Source organism: Carassius auratus, unplaced genomic scaffold (assembly GCF_003368295.1).
Source record: "Carassius auratus strain Wakin unplaced genomic scaffold, ASM336829v1 scaf_tig00032141, whole genome shotgun sequence".
Lineage (NCBI taxonomy): Eukaryota > Metazoa > Chordata > Actinopteri > Cypriniformes > Cyprinidae > Carassius > Carassius auratus.
Window position 1 is genome coordinate 10,558 of NW_020525980.1, and position 16,958 is coordinate 27,515.

A 16,958-nucleotide genomic window follows, 5' to 3' on the forward strand; every position below is an offset into this window, starting at 1 on the left:
ACTCGAGGACTTTGGTTTACAAATTAAATAAAAAACTTGCTATCATCTGAATAAAGGAATTTGGACCAATGGCAACAGTCCATTTCTTCTTCCCCTTAGCCCAGGTATGATGCCTCTGACATTGTCTCTGGTACAGGAGTGGCTTAACAAGAGGAATATGACAACTGTAGCCAAATTCCTTGACACTTTTGTGTGTGGTGGCTCTTGAAGCTTTGCCCCCAGCCTCAGTGCATTCTCTGTGAAGTTCTCTAAAATTCTTGAATCCAGTTTACTTGACAATCCTCATAAGGCTGTCGTTCTCTCGGTTGGTTGTGCATATTTCTTCCATCTTCTACACTTTTTCATTCCACTCAACTTTCTGTTAACATGCTTGGATACAGACCTCTGTGAAAGATTTAGACTACTTCAGTCTATGTGCAATTAATTCATTTAATACATGAGTTTCACAATTTGAGTTAAATTACTGAAATAAATAAACTTTTCCTTGACATTCTAATTTATTGAGAAGCACCTGTATGTGTTTACCACACTCAGTGCTCTCATGAAAGTGATTTGAGTTTGATGAAAGCAGAAAGGGGTATCTCCAAGAAGTCCAAAGCTGGCCCATGCATCTCACACATGCACTAAAGAAGCTTCTTGGCACAAACAGTTTCATATTTTAACATCCATGCATATGATTGAACTTTTGTATTACCTTCATATGTATGTAATGCCAAAATGTAAGCTGAAGAAAAACAAGAAAGTGGCAGTCAGTTTTTTACCTTTCTGCTCTTTGGTCTGTTCTGTGTTTTTTAGCACTCCCCTCTTGGCCTCTTCAAACTGTCTCTGTTCAGTCAGACTTTTATTGAGCACTTGACTAAGCACTGACTCTCCTTCTCCCATTAAAAACATGCTTTTAAACTTATTATAAAGCATTGTGGCTTTGTCCATCACATCCTGGCTGGCTTTGAACCGACGGATCTGTAAAGACAATATAAAACTATGATTCAAAACTCTATTTATTGTTTTATCTTTTTACAATTAAGTTGTCAATTATAATTTACAAACATGACTTTTGTCCAATGTTTTAATTATACCTTTTTAAGAGTAGCTATGAGTTCGCAGTGTCTCTGAAGATGTTGAGTAGTAACATGCAATGAATTCAACTCATCCAATGCAACTAAACATTTCTTCACATCCTAAGAATGGAGAGAGTGAAGATTTACTTACAGCATAATTACATAAGCAAGAAGGTTAATACATTACTTTCAAAAGAAGCATTAGCAAATTGTTATACAGACAACATCAATATCAGTCTGTAGGTGTCAGGTGACATTACAGAAATTAGGTTTAAAAGCTATATACAATAATGAAGGAAAAAAATATATAATTTGACACTGGACTTACGAGGTTATCAATCTTCAAAGATGTTTTAATATCCCCAAGCAACTTCTGCAGTCTGGACTCTGCAGAAATGTCTTTATTTGAAGAATAACAACAAATAGTTAATTAGGTGACTATGTAGACTGCATAGCACTTCACTATTTATTGTCTTACCCTTTCTCTTGTCTCCTTTTCTGTCATCTCTCTTCCCATCTTTTCCTAATCTGCAGAAAAGAATATAAATATTCTTAAGAATATAAAAAAAAAAAACCACACACAGTACAGACCAAAAGTTTGGAAACATTACTATTTTTAATGTTTTTGAAAGAAGTTTCTTTTGCTCATCAAGCCTGCATTTATTTGATCAATGTAATATTAAAGTGTAATATTGTAATATATTACTACAATTTAAATTAATAATTATATTTTTATAGGATACTTTGATGAATAAAAAGAAGCTATGTTTTTAAAATATAAATATTTTGTAATAACAATATACACTACTGGTCAGTAATTTGGGGTCAGTATTTTTTGTTTCTTTTTTTTTTAAAGAGCCACACAGATGGGAAATCAAAAATTACCTGTATTACAGTGTATGATGTAGTTGTCCATCAGTGTAAACAATGTGCAAAGTAATTAAACCAAAAAGTACACGATTAAAAAAGTTATTGGCTTCTAAAGTAAGGAGTCGGCTCTGAATTGCTGAAACGAGTCGTTATTGATTTCAAATCTTTTGCCCATCTCTCTATGTACGTCACTAGGAACACTTTGCATAATAATCTCCGCCTACCGTCTTGGGAGAAACGGAACTCTGACCTGCCCCACCCCCCCACAAAGATGCTCTGGTTCGTGTGATAGCATCATGTCGAGGAGACAGTGTGTTTTTAATTGTAAAGGCAAGTTTGTTTTATTTTCACTGCCAAAGAATGAAGATCAGAAGAACCATTGGCTAAAATTCATTTTTACCACAATACCAGAGCAGTACAACAAATCCTTGTTGTGTTCACAACATTTCACTGATGACTGCTTTTCTAATCTCGGTGTTTACAAGGCGGGATTTTCAAAGCGTTTGGCCATAAAAGAGGGTTCATTACCAACTTTATTTAGACCAACGAGTATCTCCGAATCACAACGCGAAGTATGATTATGAAGTTATGTGTTTGTTTTCTCCCGAGCGTCTTATCACTATGTGTGCTGTCTGCAGCCTGTCTGCGCTGATCTTCATTTACAAACACGTCATTAAAATGAAGTGTAACTCCGTGAATACTCAACAAAGAGACATGAGAGAGATATCTATAGAAAGCTTGACATGTCTACTTTAAAACTAAACAAGTGCTGCTGAAAACAGATATTCTGTGATAAAGTAATCCATATGAAAACAACGCGATGTCTGTTTTTCATGTCTCCCTTAATTATATCTAATGTGACCACGCCCCCGCGTTGAACGCGCAATTCAGATTCAAACTGAAGCGCGCGGCTTGAATACACCCACACAGAAGAAAAAGCAGCAAGACTGTTCAAGTTTTTTATTTTACTGTTTGCTTCGCGGTGAGAGGAATAAGACATAATTCACCCCAAACAGATCCTAACGCATTATTTACCGTGAAGTTTTGTGCGGAACAACCAATCAAAACTATGTCAGTTGACCAATCAAAACACAGTATGCTACCGAAAGGTGGGGTTTAAAGAAACTGAATCTTTTGAACAGCTTCGCGCTAACCGTTTTGGGATCTCTGAGAATTGAGGTAATTTTAAAATGATATTTTGACAAAATTACAATGTTTTTTTATCCTTGGATTTAAACCTAATGTACAGAACTTATAAACAGTTATAGGAAGCTTAGAATTTTCATCTTACTCGCTCTTTAAAATAAACTCAATACTTTTATTCAGCAAGGATGTGTTAAATTGATAAAAAAGTGATAGTAAAGAAAATATATTATTAGAATATATATTATTAGAATTTGTTTTTATTTTTTATAAATGCAGTTCTTTTTAACCTTTTATTCATCAAATATATTAGACAGCAGGACTGTTTCCAAAACTCATAATAAACCAGAATATTAGAATGATTTCTAAATGATCATGTGATAGACTGAATGTTACATGTGACACTGAAGGCTGGAGTAATGATGCTGAAAATTCAGCTTTGCATCACAGGAATATATATATATATATATAAGTATATTCAAATAGAAAACTATTATTTTAAGTTGTAATAATATTTCACAATATTACTGTTTTTTTCTGTATTTTCGATCAAATAAAAGCAGGCTTGATGAGCAGAAGAAACTTCTTTCAAAAACATTAAAAATAGTAATGTTTCCAAACTTTTGGTCTGTACTGTATACGGTTAGTATTATTTCTTTTCGTAAAGATTTGTGTTCCTGTGGCTCAGTGGTAGAGCATTGCGTTAACAGTGCAAAAAGTTGTGGATTAAAAATGTTAGCCTGATTGCACTGTAAGTCACTTTGGATAAAGGCGTCTGCTAAATGCAAAAATTTTATTTAATTTAAAGATTTAGTGCATGAAATCATGTTTTGCTTTGTTATTTGAAGAATGAAGTGGCTAAATTATTGATGTGGTTAATTAATCAATACAGTGACTGAATTAAATAAAAAAAATAATAAAACCTCGACAGGTGTTGGCATTTCCCAACAGCACAGCAGCAATTACTTTATTAACTACTTATCACAGATCCTCTTCTGACTATTATTAATTTGTCAGTCATTAGGATATGTCCCCAAAACCTTCAAACTGGCGGTTATTAAGCCTCTCATCAAAAAAATACAACTAGATCCCAAAGAACTAGTTAATTACAGGTCGATCTTGAATCTTCCATTTCTGTCTAAGATACTAGAAAAGGCAGTATTCCACACAATTATATTCCTTCTTGGGGTGCGTGGTTGGACACCGAATATGAAGGATGTGTCTCCATTTCGCTCCGCGAGTTTGTGGTTATCTTAACTCTTTAATACAGTTTATTTTCACTAATTAGGCTGGTGCAAAATTGTGATGATTACTTTGTCAGTTTTGGTGTGTTTTGGGGGAATTTCAACCGACAATGGCAGCTGCACGAGGAAACTCGGCTCGCACAGGCCGTGCTAATAAGGCTTCTCCCTCGACTGAGCCTGCATCTCCGCCGAAGTTAGTCACGGACCCCGAGTGTGCGCCCAATTTGGATCATCTCCGGGCTATGTTAGATCAGTTGAAAGGGGATATTTGCGGCAAAATAGACTCGCTGTCATGCGAGCTTCGAGCGGACATTTCTTCGGCAAGAGAGGACCTTAGGCACGCAATTGAACCGATGCAACAAAAACTCAGCTCCCATGATCAAGTTATTACGGAGTTGCAGCGCGCGTGCACTGACCACAGTGACTTGCTAACTTCACTGGATTCAACAGTTTCCACGCTAAAAGCCGAGGTTAAACAGCTGACCGATAAGTGTGAAGACCTGGAGGGTAGAGCGAGGAGCAACAACATACGGCTGGTAGGTGTGCCGGAGGGGGCCGAAGGTGGGCGCCCTACTGAATTTATTGCCCAGCTGCTGATGGACTCCCTCGGCCTGGTCTCCGATCCAAGCCCAGTGATAATAAACCACCCCGACCCTTTGTGATTCGTGTGCACTTTTTTCACGTGAGGAATGACAATTTACGCCGGGCCAGCGAGGCCCCTTTTCTCCACCAAGGTAAAAGACTGTTTCTCTTTCCTGACTATACTGTGTCAGTTGCGAAGAAACGTGCTGCATTCACGGACGTTAAACGTTTGTTACATTCGTGTCCTGGATTGAAGTTTGGATTGATGTTTCCTGCGATTTTGAAGATCACTCTTCCCGGTGGAGCTACACACAACTTTGAGGACCCAGCCACTGCAATGGACTTTGTCAAGGTGAACTTAAAGTCTGGTGTCTCTTCTGGAGCTACAATTTGAAAGCGGCTGGCAGTCTGTTTGGTAAACGGAGTTAATTTAACGCGTTTTCTGTTGGTAAACTGCACTGCTTTAGGTTTGTGACACTTGGACTTGAGTCACTTTTCATATTTTGATACTGTGTTTGTTTATATATTTATTTTATGCTTTATTAAAACTCGCATGTGCACTACTGGTTTGTGCTGTTAATGGAGCGTGCTAGGATGTTTTTGTTTGTTTGTAGGATTTGCTCGCGTCTTGTTTGGGAAGACGCTTCAGCTCGTGGGGTGGTGGGTGGGGGTGTGAGGAGTTCTCTCTTTTTCTCTCGCTGTGTGTTTTGTATTTTGGTTAGTCAGGTCGCCCATGTTTTAATTCATTTCTGTGACTGTTACATTCATACATTCCATGCTGCAGTGTATACTAATACTTGACTAGCATGCAGCAGTCTAGGATGCCACGACATTCAGGGACAGGACTCAAATTTGTTAGCTGGAACTGTAATGGTTTAAATCAGCCTATTATACGTAGCAAAGTTCTTCACCATCTTCAACAATTAGGTGCCCATATTGTTTTCCTTCAAGAGACTCACTTAAAATCTTCCAGCCATATCAGATTAAAGGGGAGGTGGGTCAGTGAAGTATTTCATTCTAGTTTTAATTTTAAATCTAGGGGTGTTGCAATTTTGATTCATAAATCGGTTCCTTTTGTGTGCTCTAATGTAATAGCTGACCCCAATGGGAGGTTTGTGTTTGTTACGGGACAGCTATATAGTAATTCTGTGATTCTGGCCAATGTGTATGGTCCAAACTGGGACGACGATTTTTTCCATCAATTGTTCGCCAAATTACCTGACATGTCCACACATCTACTTATTATGGGGGGTGACTTCAACTGTTGGCTTAATCCTGTATTAGATCGTTCTTCTACTAGACCAGGTGTGCCCTCGAGGTCTTCTAAGACCATTTTATCCTTTATGGATGAGTTCTCAGTCTCTGATCCATGGCGCTTTCTTAATCCGTCTGGTAAAATGTATTCTTTTTTTTCTCATGTACATCACTCCTTTTCTCGTATTGATTACTTTCTCCTGGACAACTGTTTTCTCCATTCTGGTCAGTCTTGCTCTTATGATACTATTCTATTATCAGATCATGCTCCGACCACACTGGAATTATTCATACAGGAGCGTGAACGTATGTGCCCCCCCATGGCGTCTCAATACGCGCTTGCTATCTAATGAGGATTTTGTTAAGTTTGTTACTAATCAAATTGACTTTTTTCTTACTACCAACAGAACTCCAGGGATCTCAGCCTCCCTTCTTTGGGAGACTTTGAAGGCATACATTAGAGGTGAAATTATTTCATACAGCAGCTATGAGAACAAACAACGGAAAAAATAATTAAAGGATTTGAGGTTACGAATCTCCCAGCTTGATAATATCTATGCTTTCTCCCCATCCCCTAACATATATAAGGATCGTCTCTCTCTTCAGGCTGAGTTTGATGTTCTTTCTACTAAAGAGATTGAGGAGCTCTTATTTAAGGCTAAATATTGTTATTATGAATCTGGGGATAAGGCGACCAAACTTTTGGCCCATCAGCTTCGACAGGCTTCCTCCTCTCAGCAGATTCCACAAATTCATACTCCTTCTGGTGTAACAACCGATCCTAAAAAAATTAATGATCAGTTTAAACTGTTTTACTCCTCTTTATATAATTCTGAGGTTGGGTCTGATAAGTCAGTCAGCCCTGAAGAGTTTTTTTGACTCACTGGAGTTGGTTATGGTAGATGCTGATATTGCTGAGCAGTTAGAGGGTCCGATCACCATAGATGAACTTAAAAGGGCAACATTTTCTATGCAGTCTGGAAAGTGTCCAGGTCCGGACGGTTTTCCGACCGAGTTTTATAAGACCTTTTTTGATAAATTAGCAGCAGTTTTGTTAGAAATGTTCAATTATTCTTTTACTCTTTCTAAATTACCTCACACTCTTAATCAGGCCTCCATATCGTTACTCTTAAAAAAGAATAAGGACCCTCTTTCCCTGTTCAAGTTACCGTCCAATTAGTCTTTTACCTGTAGATGTAAAACTTCTGTCTAAATTATTTGCTCTGCGACTGGAATCAGTTTTGCCATTGACAATCTCTGCTGATCATACAGGTTTTGTCCAGAACAGACATGGGTTCTTTAATCTCAGACGACTTCTCAATGTTGTTTATAATCCTTCCACCTCAATGGGGCCGGAAGCCGTAATCTCATTAGACGCAGAGAAGGCTTTTGATAGAGTGGAGTGGAACTATCTTTTTTATGCTTTGGAGAAATTTGGTTTTGGCCAGGAGTTCATTTCTTGGATTAAGTTGCTCTATTCATCCCCTGTGGCTTCTGTCAGAACTAATGACACCCATTCAGATTATTTCCCTTTGCACCGCTCCACTCGTCAGGGCTGTCCTCTGAGTCCTCTTTTATTTGCTGTTGCTATTGAACCTCTGGCTATTGCGCTTCGTTCAGAGCCACGCATCACTGGAATAACAAGATATGGTCTTGAACAGAAGGTCTCCCTCTATGCAGATGACTTATTACTATATGTGTCCAATCTCTCTATCTCCGTTCCAGCTGCTCTTGACATTCTTAGGTCATTTGGTCAGATTTCAGGCTATAAACTAAATTTGGACAAGAGTGAGCTGTTTCCTTTAAATCAAGATGCCCAAAATGCGGCTCAGGGTTTCCCATTCAAAATTGTCCCATTTGGCTTTAAATACCTTGGTATCCAGATTAGAGACTGATTTGAAGATTTGTTTGATTATAATTTTGCCCCTTTGTTAGATCAGATACGGATGGACTTTCAGCGGTGGTCATTGTTGCCTCTTTCCCTTATGGCCAGGGTCAATTCGGTTAAAATGAATATCCTCCCCAAATTGTCCTATCTCTTCCAGTGCATACCTATCTTTCTTCCTCAGTCTTTTTAAAAAAAATTAGACAAGTTAATCACTGAGTTTATATGGAACAGGAAGGTCCCTCGTTTGCGAAAGGAGCTGTTGCAGAGACCTAAGACCCTTGGGGGCTTGGCCCTTCCCAACTTGAGGTTTTATTACTGGGCTTCTATCCTTAGAGTAATTCAGCTTTGGATTTCTCTGGAGGGGGCACCAGTCCCTCCTACATGGTTGAGTATGGAGATGTTTTCTGTTAAACCTGCTTCGTTGACTGCCCTCATTCATGCTCCTCTTAGCTTTTCTCCCTCCCCTTTTTGCAACAATATTTTAGTTAAATCCATTATTAAAATTTGGAAGCAATTTCGACGCCATTTTGGTTTACAGACCTTCTCTTTCCTAGCACCTTTATCAGCTAACCGTTTTTCATCCTTCCTTAATTGATGGGGCTTTATCTTTGTGGTCTGATTATGGCATCAAGGCATTTAGGGACTTGTATATTGCTGGTACATTTGCATCCTTCCAGCAACTCTCAGAGAAATTCCATTTGCCTAAACAACATTTTTTTTGATATCTTCAAGTTCATAATTTCATTCGCAATCTTAGCCCCAATTTCCCAAATCTCCCAGTGGCCTCTCTAATTGACTCCTTTTTTAACCCCATTGCCTACCCTTAAGGGTGCGATTTCACGTTTATACAATCTCATCTATTCTTTGCAGCTTACCCCGCAGCATAAAATTAAAACCCAATGGGAGGAGGATCTAGGGGAGGGAATCTCGGAGGAGCTGTGGGTTGCCATTTTGCATCGGGTTCACTCCTCATCTATTTGTGCTAGACATGGTCTGATCCAGTGCAAGATTCTACATCGTACCCATTTCACTCGAGTGAGGCTTTCCAAAATCTATAATGATGTCGATCCCATGTGCATTAGATGTCATCAGGCTCCAGCTACCCATGTCCATATGTTTTGGTCTTGTCCTTCACTATTTAATTTTTGGACGCAGATATTTGATTCTATTTCTGTTTGTACAGGGGTTCAATTTGATCCAACAGCATGTACGGCTTTGTTTGTACTCTGACTATAACTGGATATTGACATGTAGATGTCTTCAGACCAGGACTCTTACCAAACGTGAAGTTTGGGGCAGATTGGACATTGCATGTTTAAGTCAGTGTTAAACAAGTAATTTCCTGTTGCCAGCAGATGGCGTTACAATTATAATTGAACATTGACCTAGTTATGCTCAGGCAACTGTGAATTTTGGGGCAAATTGGGAATTGTATGCATGAGTTACAACGACTTCCTGTTTCATAATATTAATAGCATGCTTTTGGCACTAAGTGTTGCTAGCATGTTTGAAAATATTTCTAGCATGTTTAGCACACAATGGCATATTTTACTGTGTTGCTAATAGTGCATACCAGTGTAAAACATGTAACTTCCTGTTGCCAGTAGGTGGCGCTATAACTATAACCAAATATGAGCATGTAGATGTCTTCAGGCCAGGACTCTAATCATACAGATCGGACATTACTTGCTTGAGTTACAGCAATTAGTAGCATGCTTTAACACTGAGCTAAGTGTTGTTAACATGATTTAGCATGATTCAAGAATTTTACCAGCCTATTTAACACTTGTTGATGCTTTTTGTTATTCTGCAAGTCCATAACAGTGTTAAACATGACACTTCCTGTTGCCAGCAGGTGGGGCTATAACTATAATCAAAAGCGGGCATCTTAATGTGTTCAGGACAGGACTCTTATCAAACTTGTTCAATTTGTAACTTCCTGTTGCCAGTAGATGGCGCTATAGCTAGAACCAAATATGAACATGTAGATGTCTTCAGGACTTTTTAGGTAGGTGGTGCTGTGACTAATACCGAATATGGGCATGTTGATGTGTTCAGGACAGGACTTGTTGTCAAACGTTTGAAGTATGGGGCAGATCAGACATTGCTTGCCCAAGTTACAGCAACTTCTTTTTCACTGCATTAGTGGCATGCTTTAGTACTTAGCTAAGTGTTGCTAAAATGTATTCGTATGTTTCTAGCTTGTTGTCAGCCTATTTAACACTTGTTGACACTTTTTAATATGTTCCTAGGAGTCCATAACAGTGTTAACCATGTCACTTCCTGTTACCAGCAGGTGGTGCTATGACTATAACTGAATTTGGGCATGGGTGTTTGTTCAGGACAAAACACCTATCACGTGTGAAGTTTGGGGGGCAGATTGGACATTGCTTGTCTGAGTTACAGCCACTTCCTGTTTCATGGCAAATTTTTCAGGCCGCCATGGACACGCCCTTTGACAAAAACTCAAAATCTTTGCAATTTAACGTCACAAATTTGAAGATAATCCGATTAAAACTGTAGAAGGAGTTTGGAAGTACGAGGAAGTACGAGGCATGGAAATGGAAAAAACTGCACAAAAATCATACAGGAAATTCAAAATAACATACTTCCTGTTGGGTTTTGGATTTTGTACCACAATACTTTTGTGTAGGTAATGAAGTGTTACACATGTGTACCGATTTTCATGCATGTACATGACATTTAGCTTGATTAGCTTGACATGTAACAGGTGGCCTATTTTAAATGAGACGTGTCAATTTTTTGCCAGTTCTCATGCGTGTGCAAAGTTTTGTGAGTTTTGGAATATGTTTAGGGCCTCAGAAATGCGATACACTTTGGAGAAGAAGAAGAAGAAGAGGAAGAAGAAAAAGAGGCGAAAGAATAATCATAATTAAAGCTGCAAGCACTGATGAACGGGCCCTCGCACCCGGGCTCACAGCCAGCAAGCGGCTTTAGTAAATTGGCGAACGGCGAAAAATATGCATTTAAATTCGTAAATATAAGTGGAATATGTCAAAATCATTTATATGTGCCAATCTTCCTGTTGCCAGCAGGTGGCACTATCATTATATTGGAATATTGGCCTTCAGATGTGTTCAGGCCAGGACTCTTATCAAACATGTGGAGTTTGGGGAAGATCAAACATTTTATGCCTGAGTTACAACAACTTCTCTTGCTGTGGTGAGACATCAAACTTTTTCATGTCGCAATGGACACACCCTTTAACAAAAACTCAAGATCTCCACAATTTAACATTTCACAGGCCTTTAGATTAGAATGACCACAAAAAAATACATTAATGTCAAAATATTTCAAGGAGAAGTTTGTAGCAGTGTAAAATATGTCACTTGTTGTTGCCAGCAGGTGGCGCGATGACTATAACTGAATATGGGCATGTAGACCAGTTAAGGGCAGAAGTCTTATCTTACATATGAAGTTTGGGGCAGATTGGACATTGTATGTCTGAGTTACAGCAACTACCTTTTTCATGGTGAAACACTGAAATTTGTCAGGCCGCCATGGACACACCCTTTTACAAAACCTCAAGATCTTCGCAATTTAACATCGCAAAGGCCTTTAGATTACACTGACCAAGTTTGGTGTTGATCTGAATAAATCTCTAGGAGTAGTTTGTTAAAGTAAAACCCCTGAAAATGGCAAAAACAACAATTTTGCAGAGAAAATAACTGACTTCCTGTTGGGATTCGGATTTCATACCAAGAGAAGTTTTTGTAGGTATTGCTGTGTTAAATGTGTGTACCAATTTTTGTACATGTAAATGAAACGTAGCTCAAGGTGCACTCTGTTGAAAGTGTATAGGTGGCGCTATAAAGAGCCATTTTGCCACACCAGATGGAATATTGACCTTAAGGTGTGTTCAGGCCAGGACTCTTATGACATGTGAAGTTTGGGGAAGATCTGACATTTTATGCCTGAGTTATAACTAGGGATGGGTATCGTTAAGGTTTTAACGCTATTACTACTCTTACCGATACTGCTTAACGGTCCGGTACTTTAACGGTATTTTTATCGTTACTTTGTGTTGTGTTACTTTGTGTTGTGTTAGGCAGTCGAAAACTTTGCATTTCTCTGTCTGCACATAATGCACTTTTGAAAGATGCTTTGACAGACTGCTTGTGTTTCTGCCCTTAATTTTGCACTTATGACAACCAGCGTTGTCTGCATCAACTCTAGTGAAGTATAACCACACTTTGGAACGTTTCCGCCATCGTCACGCTTTGTATTAAGCAGGTGTTTTCGTACTGTAAGGGGGCATTCACATATCGTGTCTAAAAACCTTCGGGCACTTGTGCTCCTGACACTCTCCATGAAGACCCAGAAATTTCAGCAATGGATAAATGGATTTGCAGCACAATAACTGCTTGCAGTAGCACTGCTACTAAATTAATTTGAAAAATTCACATACAGCTATCAGCTGTTCCTTCATCTTGGCTGAGCTTTCAACGTTGTAACGGAAAAGGTGAGGAAGCTACATGACCTGCGGTGCGCTTGTGGCATTCTGAAAAGTTGAGATGTTTTTAACTCGATGCAGTGCGGATGCGCCTGGAAAAAATTAGCTCGTCGCACTGCATGCGCATCGCGACCGCATAGCTTCCATTATGAGCGCACACCGCGCGCCTACATTTGAAATAACGAACTTGAGCGTGCAGAAGACGTGATATGTGAACGGCCCCTTATGCGTGTGTGTGCGCCGCGCTCGTTCTTGTTGTGTGTGTGTGTGACTGACAGACAGCCTCCGCGGCGCGCATGCGAGATCTCGCAGATTTCACAGACAAACGTCTTAATAATATCGCAAATTAGAAATGTTTGGTAAGATAAAATGTGCACAATAACATTATTAAGAAAATCTCTTCGCCATCGTCACTCTTTATTATTAAGCGGGAGTTTTCATACTGTTATGTCTGGGCGCGCGCCGCACTCGTTGTGGTGTGTATGTGTGTGTGTGACTGACAGACAGCCTCCGCGGCACGCATGAGAGTTCACGCAGATCTCACGGACAAACTTCTTTATATGATTGCACATTAGAAATGTTTGGTGAGATAAGATGTGCACGATAACATTATTAAAGCTGCGGTAGGGAACTTTTGACGCTCTAGCGGTTAATAAACAGAACTGCTTGCGTCTTGCAGAAGAACATAGTAGCCGGAACTACTTCTCTCTGTTTATGTCTATGAAGAATCACAAAGGTACTGGGTTACTCCGCCGCGGTATCCCCGAAGCAATCTAAAATAGTCCGAATATAAACACTTATTATAGGTGCACCCTAGTGATTCAGGACAAGCCCAGAATCACTGTTTAGAAAATTTATTCATGGTGTACTCGCTTGTTATATAAATTTTTCTACATTTTGAACACAAACAAAGTTACGGACCGCAGCTCTGATTGGTTGTTTTTTACCGGGAGCGATGGAGTTTCTGCAAATGGCAATAGGAGCACTGGGAGGAGCCAGAGGAGCTTGATTTTTACACAGATTATCGGTCTCATATTCTACTGTCAGGACATAATGACAGGTTTAATAAATATATTAAAAATATTTTTTACAAAAGTTCCCTACAGCACCTTTAAGCAAAAATACATAGTACATAATTTTTTTCCCCTCCAGTACCGAAAGCAGAACCGATACCGTCAGATTTTACTGATACTACGGTCTTTCATAATTTAGCCCCGGGGCCATTTTAATACCGGGTTTGGTACCCAGCCCTAGTTATAACATCTTTTATTCCCAATGGCGGGACATCGAACTTCGTCACGGCGCCATGGACACACCTTTTAATGAAAACTTTTTAATAATAAGTGCTGGAGGCATGGCTTTTAGGTGTGACATGGGGCATGGTCAGATTTTCCTGCTTTTTTGTCTCTAGCTGATCACATGCCTGAAAAATGGTAGGGGTGATTGTCTTATTCCATGTACACTTTAGGTTAAAGTGTGTTTAATTGTTAGTTACAGCAGCTATCACTGTGTATATCTGTATATTTGTGTATGTGTGCATGTGCATGTACTTGTGTGTGTGTGTGTGTGTGTGTGTATGTGTGTGTGTGTGTGTGTGTGTGTATATATATATATATATATATATATATATATATATATATATACACACATACATAAGTGAGTGTGCATGTGTACATGTATGTCTGTGTAAAATGAAGCTGTTGGTCACTGCAATGTCCAGGAAGTGCTGGAAAATTGTCCCTCACTTTTGACAGATCCATCACACCCATGTAGAGAAGCAGACCTACGTACTTATTTATATGGGAGGCTGTTTGAGACAAAACACTTGCAACACATTGAAAACTTGCGATACACATTGAAACACTTCCACATACATGTGAAACACTTGCACGTACATGTTAATCACTTGTGCATACATGTGAAACACTGTACATCTGTGCATATATATGAAAGACATGCGGTTACACAGAAACTCTTTGCATAAACCGTGCTTCTGTTTCCAAATGAACCAAATGAACTTCCGGTTGCAATGAAACAACTTCCGGACACACTGAAAATGTTTATGCTCTCTCACTCGCGAGAATATTTGAAAGTGCAGTGGGCTATTACAGGGTATATGCAAAGTAGAGTCCTGCACGGGTTCGGGTACCCGCGCGAACGGCTGCCTGAGTCATTAGTAAAAAGACGTAAAAGATCAGCCAGCTGTTTTTTTTCCTTCGTTGTTTTTGTTTTCAGTTTATATAGCTCAACTAACGCGATCATTATGGTGTTTAAACAACAATACACTTCCACTTGCATGTATTTGCGATGCTCAGCTGTGGACGATTTAAAAATGGGTGCGTTCAGCTTGAAGCACAACCTCAGACGGTGGTATGATTCGCTCTTTTGTTGTTGTTTTCTTTCAGGATCAAAAATACAACAAATGGAAGCGTTTATCTGTATTTCCGACTGATGAGAACTATGCATATACATTCATAAATCAATCAATTTTGTATTTTATTATGAGATATTTTATTCTAATGTGATCAGTGACTCAAGCACTGATGGACCAAAGAGCACGTATTTCGACATTTGCAGTAAAAACGTGAAATATAAATTCTCAGAAAATGCATTTAATACCAATATATTGACAAAATCGGACCCGTGCAGCTCTCTGATGCAAAGTGTTTCTATGTAACCACATGTCTTTCATATATATGTAAAGATATATAGTGTTTCCCATGTGCACGCAAGTGTTTCACATGTATGCGCAAGTGATTCAAATGTACGTGCTCGTATATCGCATATAAAATATGCCAAAGATACGCTGAGATACAGATTCAGATGCAGTTTAGCATCATGCCATCAAAATATGTTAATACGTTAAATGAAAATGGTTTCATCTATCCATATAAAATCCGTAACTCTGGCCAGCAAGACTGGTCTTTAGAGCTTAGTCTTGTGGTTTTTGGCCAATATGTTAAAAAATAATAAGCTAACAGATTTTTTATATATCTTCTGAAAAAAACTGTGCAGGTAACCTCAGGTTATGGTTGTCATAACACAAACCAAGTTTGGTTTCAATATGCTGCAGCATTGTGGAGACATAGTCACAGACCATATTGCTATAATAACCCGGTCCTGCAGATTTGCCTTATACAACAATAGGAAGATTAGACCCTTCCTTTCAGAGAAAGCCACACAACTTCTTTTTCAAGGTCTTGTTCTCTCCAGACTGGACTATTGTAATGCTCTCCTGGCGGGCCATGTACTATCAAGCCCCTGCAACTGATCCAGAATGCAGCAGCAAGGGTTGTCTTCAATGAGCCAAAAAAAGCTCACGTTACTCCTCTCCTCATCAGGTTACACTGGCTACCAATAGACGCTCACATCAAATTCAAGGTACCGATGCTTGCCTACAAGACGACCACTGGGACCAATATACTTAAACTCACTAGTTCAAACTTAAGTGCCCATCAGAAGCTTGCGTTCTGAAAGTGAACATTTTGCAAGTGAACTTTCCTTTTAACAAAGAGACAAAATGACAAAAAGATCCATCTGTAATATTTTTTAAACAAACATTTGTAAATTATCACCTAACCTCAATGTCTCCTTTGAAGCTCGTTGTTGCAGAATCAGTGATTTCTCCATTTTAGGTTTCCTTCCTCTGCGCTTAAGTAATGGAACTGGTCCGCCTAATTAAGAAAAAAGTCAAACCACGTACATATTTATATATGCATTGCTTCATTAAAAATAAGAAAACATCTACAGAGTTTGAAAGGGTAATCTGCACCTGCTGATAATAAATCTAACCCAGGAGCACTTGAAGTGGGGCTTGAGTTTTCTGTATCAGAGTCTCGTTCAGCTTCAATCTGTTAAAACCAAATCAAATATTACATTTATGGCAGTTATGTTATTGGTCATGTAACCTAATCACAAGAACCATCAGCAAAGTGCATAGAGTGATTACCTTTCTCTTCCTTCCTCTTTTATCTTTGGCAGAGACATGTGTGGTATCTTTCTGTGATAAGTCCTGGGGAACACAAAATAAATTATAAAATATATATGACAAGATCCATTTCTCTATGAGGTTCAGGTCTGGTGAGTTTGCTGGCCAGTCAAGCACACCGACAACATGGTCATTTAACTTTTGGTGCTTCTGGCAATGTGGGCAGGTTAAGTATTGAGTATATCTACAATAAATGAACATACTTCCCCAAAGGCCAACAATTCATTATTTTTTATTTTATTTTCAATTTTATTGGTCTTATGAAGTATTCTAATTTGTTGAGTTTTTTTTTTTTTTTTTTGAGCCAAAATTGATTTTGTAGCATAGTGAACCAAACTGAGAGACCATTTTGAAGGCTCAGGAAACCATTGCAGGTGTTTTGAGTTGATTAGCTGATTGACATGTCACCATATTCAAATTTTTTGATATAGTGAATTTGTGGGTTTTTGTTAATGTG

At 38.8% G+C, this 16,958-nt stretch overlaps 1 protein-coding gene across 2 annotated transcripts; it reads right to left on the reverse strand.

The window, feature by feature from the left end:
* Positions 1-225: 225 nt before the first annotated feature.
* Positions 226-16,741, reverse strand: LOC113080836 (PC4 and SFRS1-interacting protein-like). Of its 2 annotated transcripts, XM_026252894.1 has the most exons (8): positions 16,463-16,739; positions 16,286-16,364; positions 16,094-16,187; positions 1,537-1,586; positions 1,387-1,457; positions 1,077-1,178; positions 762-960; positions 226-384 (listed from the first exon to the last, which is right to left on the reverse strand). In XM_026252894.1, exons 1-8 carry the CDS (start codon positions 16,700-16,702, stop codon positions 362-364), a joined length of 858 nt encoding a protein of 285 aa, XP_026108679.1. In that variant the 5' UTR covers positions 16,703-16,739; the 3' UTR covers positions 226-361. The 2 variants fall into 2 exon arrangements, with proteins under 2 accessions (XP_026108679.1, XP_026108678.1); XM_026252893.1 differs by lacking the exon at positions 226-384 and having other exon boundaries at positions 695-960; positions 16,463-16,741.
* Between the last annotated feature and the right edge of the window lie 217 nt (positions 16,742-16,958).

What these genes read in the sequence shown, in the direction of transcription:
- LOC113080836 (XM_026252893.1), bottom strand. Translation starts at nt 16,702, where the DNA reads ATGTTCATTTATTGTAGATATACTCAATACTTAACCTGCCCACATTGC. An exon ending in AAAGAGGAAGGAAGAGAAAG is followed by an intron (nt 16,365 to 16,462) that starts GTAATCACTCTA and finishes TGGTTTTAACAG; the next exon opens with ATTGAAGCTGAACGAGACTC. An exon ending in AAAAGGAGACAAGAGAAAGG is followed by an intron (nt 1,458 to 1,536) that starts GTAAGACAATAA and finishes CTTCAAATAAAG; the next exon opens with ACATTTCTGCAGAGTCCAGA.